At 47.6% G+C, this 6,000-nt stretch overlaps 1 protein-coding gene across 2 annotated transcripts in view; it reads left to right on the forward strand.

The window, feature by feature from the left end:
• The window catches only part of LOC138769823 (UDP-GlcNAc:betaGal beta-1,3-N-acetylglucosaminyltransferase 7-like), a 43,267-nt gene extending 37,774 nt beyond the window's left edge, over nt 1–5,493 (forward strand). For both annotated transcript variants that reach the window (XM_069948624.1, XM_069948551.1), the window contains exon 4: nt 3,665–5,493. In XM_069948624.1, coding sequence (XP_069804725.1) covers nt 3,665–4,134 — 470 coding nt within the window. In that variant the 3' untranslated portion in view covers nt 4,135–5,493. The remainder of the gene's footprint in view (nt 1–3,664) is intronic.
• Nucleotides 5,494–6,000: the final 507 nt, after the last annotated feature.

Raw genomic sequence — 6,000 nt, forward strand, 5'->3', positions numbered from 1 at the left:
ACAAATGTGGAACAATGTGGCGTGAAAATGAAATATTACATTTTTTACACTATAATGTTGGTCTAGCCTTGAATTTATTATTTTCACAAGGGGTTAAAAGAGGAGAAAAAAAACAAAATGTGTAGCGCAATTTCCCCCGAGTCCGTAAATACCCCACATGTGGACATAAAGCGCCATGCGGGTGCAGGGTAAGCCTCCGAAGGGAAGGAGCGCCATTTGGTTTTTGAAGGCTGGATTTGGATGGAATGGATTTCGAGGGGCCATGTTGCATTCAAAAGGCCCCTGTGTTGCCAAGACAGTTGAAACCCCCCACAAGTGACCCCATTATGGAAACTGCACCCCTCAAGGAATGTAACAAGGGGTGTAGTGAGCATATGGACCCCACTGGTGACGGGCACAAATGTGGAACAATGTGGCGTGAAAATGAAATATTACATTTTTTACACTATAATGTTGGTTTAGCCTTGAATTTATCATTTTCACAAGGGGTTAAAAGAGAAAAAAACACACAATATGTGTAGAGCAATTTCCCCCGAGTCCGTAAATACCCCACATGTGGACATAAAGCGCCATGTGGGTGCAGGGCAAGCCTCCGAAGGGAAGGAGCGCCATTTGGATTTTGGAGGTTGGATTTGGCTAGAATGGATGATGAACGCCATGTCGCATTTACAGAGCCCTCGTGCTGCCAAAACACTGGAAACCCCCCACAAGTGACCCCATTCTGGAAACTGCACCCCTCAGGGAATCTAACAAGGGGTGCAGTGAGGATATGGACCCCTTGATGACGGACACATTTGTGCCATGAAAGTGAAAAAATGAAATTTTTCCCTTTCACGTCACATTGTTCCACATTTGTGCCCGTCACCAGTGGGGTCCATATGCTCACTGCCCCCCTTGTTAGATTCCTTGAGGGGTGTAGTTTCCAGAATGGAATCACTTGTGGGGGGTTTCCAGTGTCTTGGCAGCACGAGGGCTCTGTAAATGCGACATGGCCCTTGAAATCCTTTTCAGTGAAATCCAGCTTCCAAAAGCCAATTGGCGCTCCTTCCCTTTGGAGGCTCGTCCTGCGCCCCCTTGGCACTTTATTGCCACATGTGGGGTATTTCTGTACTCGGGAGAAACTGCGCTACACATTTTTTGTCTTTTTTTGCCTCTTATCCCTTTAAGAAAATGAAAAATTGAAGGCTAGAACAACGTTTTAGTGTAAAAAATAATTTTTTCTTTTTTCACGCCATATTGTTCGGAAAATCTGTGAAGCACCTGTGGGGTCCAGATGCTCACCGCACCCCTTGTTACATTCCTTGAGGGGTGTAGTTTTCTAAATGGTGTCCCTTTAGGGGTGTTTTTTAGGTTTTGGCACCCCAGAGCCTCTGCCAACCTGAAGTGGTACAGTCAGAAATGACCAAATATAACGGAGGCATTGAAATTCACTAGGCGCTCCCTTATATCTGAGGCTTGTGGTTGCGTCAAATAGCGCAATAGGGTCACATATGGGGTATTTCTATAAACTGCAGAAACGGGGCAATAATTATTGGGGTGCATTTCTCTGGTAATAGGTTTATAATTATGAAAAATATTGGATTACAATAAAATCTCTGCACAGAAAATTAAAATTTTCAAATTCCTTACACACTTCGCTTTTATTTCTGTGACTCCCCTAAAGGGTTAAAACACTTTCTGGATGTGCTTTTGCAGAGTTTGGGGGGTGCAGTTTCTGAAATGGGGTGCTTTGTGGGGCTTTCTAACATACAGGCCCCTCAAATACACTTTAAACCTGAACAGGTCCCTAAAAATATCTGATTTTGAAATTTTACTGAAAATTTGGAAATTTGCTGCTAATGTTTTAAGCTTCCTATCGTCTAAAAAAAATGAAAGATAGTTTAATAAATGCCGCCAACATAAAGTAGACATGTTGCTAATGCTATTTAATATATAATTTATGTGGTATAACCACTTTCTGTATACGCAAAAAAGTTTCAAAGTTGGAAAAATGCATTTTTTCACATTTTTTCACATTATTTGGGTTTTTTTCATAAAGATTTGTTATGAGTATCGACTCCAATTTACCAGAAATGTAAAGTACAATATGTCACGAGAAAACAATCTCAGAATCAGCCGGATAGGTAAAAGCATCCCGAAGGTATTAATGACTAAAGTGACACTGGTCATATTCATAAAATTTGTCTCTGTCATTAAGGCCATTTCAGGCTCTGTCCTTAAGGGGTTAAAGGGGTAGTGCGGCGCTTAGAAATTATTCACAGAATAACACACATTACAAAGTTATACAACTTTCTAATGTATGTTATGTCTGTGAATCGCCCCCTTCCCTGTGTCCCCCCACCCCCGCATGTGTACCCGGAAGTGTGGTGCATTATACATACTGGTCACGTGCCAACCCCCTTCCCTGATCTTCTGTGCCATGACGTCATCTTCTGCCGGCCGAAGCTCTCCGATCGTCCCGAGTGCCGGACGCCTTCTGCCACGTCATCAGATGCTCAGCCCCGATTGGCTAAGCACAGTTATGCTCAGCCAATCGCGGCTGAGCATCTGATGACGCGGCAGAGGACGGCCGGCACTCGGGACGATCGGAGAGCTTCGGCCGGCTGAAGATGACGTTGTGGCACAAGATGGCGGACGGGCGCGACACGGATCAGGTAATGTATAATGCACCAACACTTCCGGGTACATGTGCGGGGGTGGGGGGACACAGGGAAGGGGGCGATTTACAGACATAACATATATTACAAAGTTGTATAACTTTGTAATGTGTGTTATTCTGTGAATAATTTCTTAGCGCCGCACTACCCCTTTAAGTTTTCTGTCCCACTTGAATGTTCCTGTGTCCTCTATGGTGAGGGGTAATCCGCACTCAGTCGTCTCTGGCGGTAGCTTAGCTCTCTGAGAACAATCGTGTTGGGCAGTGAAATGCTATCACAATCAACCCTCGGTGGTAGAGGGGACTCCCATACACTTTATACAGATAGCTAAACCCGCCTTCACACGAACGGGCTCGCAGCGAGATTCTCGCTGTGAGCCCGGCAGGTCCTGGCAGTTCCCATACACTACATACTTGGTGCGGTCTAAACGACCGCAGCGAGTATGTAATTCTGCCGCCCTTAACCCCTTCTGCTCCCTCCCGGCTCCCCCGCTGTAAGCATACTTTACCTGTCCTTGCTGCACGGGTCCGGCGTCCTGCTCTCCCGTCCGGCCAATCAGTGTGTTGCCCAGCCGCAGCCACTGATTGGCCGGACGGGAGAGCAGGACGCCGGACCCGTGCAGCGACGACAGGTAAAGTATGCTTACAGCGGGGGAGCCGGGCGGTAGCAGAAGGGGTTAAGGGCGGCAGAATTACATACTCGCTGCAGCAAGTATGTAGTGTATGGGAACTGCCAGGACCTGCCGGGCTCGCAGCGAGAATCTCGCTGTGAGCCCGTTCGTGTGAATATACCCTTAAGCATACCATGTTTGAGCTTGTGAGCTGTAAACCTTCCCAGACCCCTCATCTCTACTCCAGAGTGATGGCTCCAGCGAACAGTACACATACATTAATGGCTCTGGCCCTTAATTAAAACAAAGAAACAAAAAAAAAAACTGTAAATGTGTGAACACAGAGGTATGCTGTTGTATATTAGGATTATTCACTGTTGTTTTCTGATCTCTGCAGGTGACGATGATGAGTTTGTTAATCCCTATGCCCTGGCAGCCTACATTTCCTCCTCTCACCCAGCTCATCGACTTAAGATACATGGGCAGCTACAAGTTCATCCACCTCCTGATCGCTGGGGAAAGTATGCTGTGCCGCTATCTATCTACCCACACAAGTACTACCCTCCATTTGTGTCTGGTGGGGGCTTCCTTATTCCCGGTGAGTTAGTTCCCTCTCTGCACTGGTCTGCATCCATCATCCCTGTCTTCCCTCTGGATGACGTCTTCATTGGATTCCTGGCACTGGCTACCAAGGTCCAGTTTCACCATGATTCACGATTCTTCTCCTTTGGTTTAAAAAATGATGACGTCTGTAAATATCTGGATGTCCTGGTTGTCCATGGTCTCACACCTCAACGGATGCTGGAAGTATGGGAAGCCCTACCGTACCTCAAACCCTGCCCTCCAGAAGAGGGCAAAAAGGAATAGAGGGAAGAGCCAGAGACTGCAACTACCTCGTCCACTACCTCCAACCATCTCATCTGCACTCAGCCATGTCACCCTGAGGGAAGATGGGCTGTATCACCCAGCAGGGGGCGGGCTCATAGCTCCTATCTGCATCACCCTGCAGGGGCGGGCTCATAGCTCCTTATATCTGTATCACCCTGCAGGGGGCGGGCTCATAGCTCCTCCTATCTGTATCACCCTGCAGAGGGTGGGCTCCTAGCTCCTTCTATGGGTATCACCCTGCAGGGGGCGGGCTCCTAGCTGCTCCTATCGGTATCACCCTGCAGGGGGCGGGCTCATAGCTTCTCCAATCTGTATCACCCTTCAGGGGGCAGGCTCACAGCTCCATCTGTCTGTCTCACCCTGCAGGGGGCGGGGCAGGCACTTAGACCCTGCCAGGGCCAGCTTGTATGCTCCTCCTATCTGTATCACCCTGCAGGGGGCGGGCTCATAGCTACTATCTGTATCACCCTGCAGGGGGCGGGCTCATAGCTAATAATAATAATAATAATAATAATAATTGTTATTTATATAGCGCCAACAGATTCCGCAGCACTTTATAATTCTGGAGGTACATACATAGACAAAAATAGACATTACAGAGATACATATAATTATCAGCCATACATGAGGAGTGAGGGCCCTGCTCGCATGCATGAGCTTACATACTATTAGAAGGGGGTGCGAGACAAAATGGGAAAAAGGGCTTCATTTTTCTTCATTGTGCTCCTCCTATCTATATCTCCCTGCAGGGGGCGGGCTCATAGCTCCTATCTGTACCACCCTGCAGGGGGCGGGCTCATAGCTCCTCCTATCTGTATCACCCTGCAGGGGGTGGGCTCATAGCTCCTCCTATCTATATCTCCCTGCAGGGGGCGGGCTCATAGCTCCTATCTGTACCACCCTGCAGGGGGCGGGCTCATAGCTCCTATCTGTATCACCCTGCAGGGGGCGGACTCATAGCTCCTCCTATCTGTATCACCCTGCAGGGGGCGGGCTCATAGCTCCTCCTATCTGTATCACCTTGCAGGGGGTGGGCTCATTGCTCCTCCTATCTGTATCACCCTGCAGGGGGCGGGCTCATTGCTCCTATCTGTATCACCCTGCAGGGGGCGGGCTCATGGTTCATACAATTTGTATAACCCTGGTGATACTAAGCTCCCCTCAGTGTCATGGCCAGCAGACTTCTCAGTCATGAAGAATTTGCACTTTTATTACACATATATTTGGGGTGTATGTGTAACTTATTGATTTGTACAATGAATATATATATATATATTTTTATGCAGAGATGATTGATCATTGTTATTGATTTCTATTTATTGACATTGTAATAAACGTCTGTCACAGTGAATTCCTATGCATTGTATTACAGATCTATAAACATCTCTGCCTGTATTCCCTGATCTATACAAGTCTGTCAGTGGCGCCAATGTGGGCAGAGTCAGGATGCAGCAGCACAGAGTATTTCAGGAGAAGAGTGTGGACAGATCTTATTGAAACTCATGGGGGGCATCTATCAAAGTGTGCCCCAGGTGCACACCATGGAATAGGTGCAGATATTGGCCTTTTCCGTCGTGTACACCCCTTAAACCATGCTCGTTTGATGGGCAGGGGGGGGGGGACGACGACTCAAGGTGAGGAGGAGGCGTGACCTCCTAACGTGCCTGATTTATCTTAATTTAGGGTTTGTCGCCCATAGTGTGAGAGGACTGTGCAGATCTTATCTTGTTGGATGTCATAGTGTTACATAGAAATTAAAGCTGGGGCCTAGCAGCACAGAGTATTTCAGGAGAGGAGTGTGCAGGTCTTGTTCGAGGTCATTGTGCTACATAGGGAAGGGAGCTG

This window comes from Dendropsophus ebraccatus, chromosome 1 (genome assembly GCF_027789765.1).
Source record: "Dendropsophus ebraccatus isolate aDenEbr1 chromosome 1, aDenEbr1.pat, whole genome shotgun sequence".
NCBI lineage: Eukaryota > Metazoa > Chordata > Amphibia > Anura > Hylidae > Dendropsophus > Dendropsophus ebraccatus.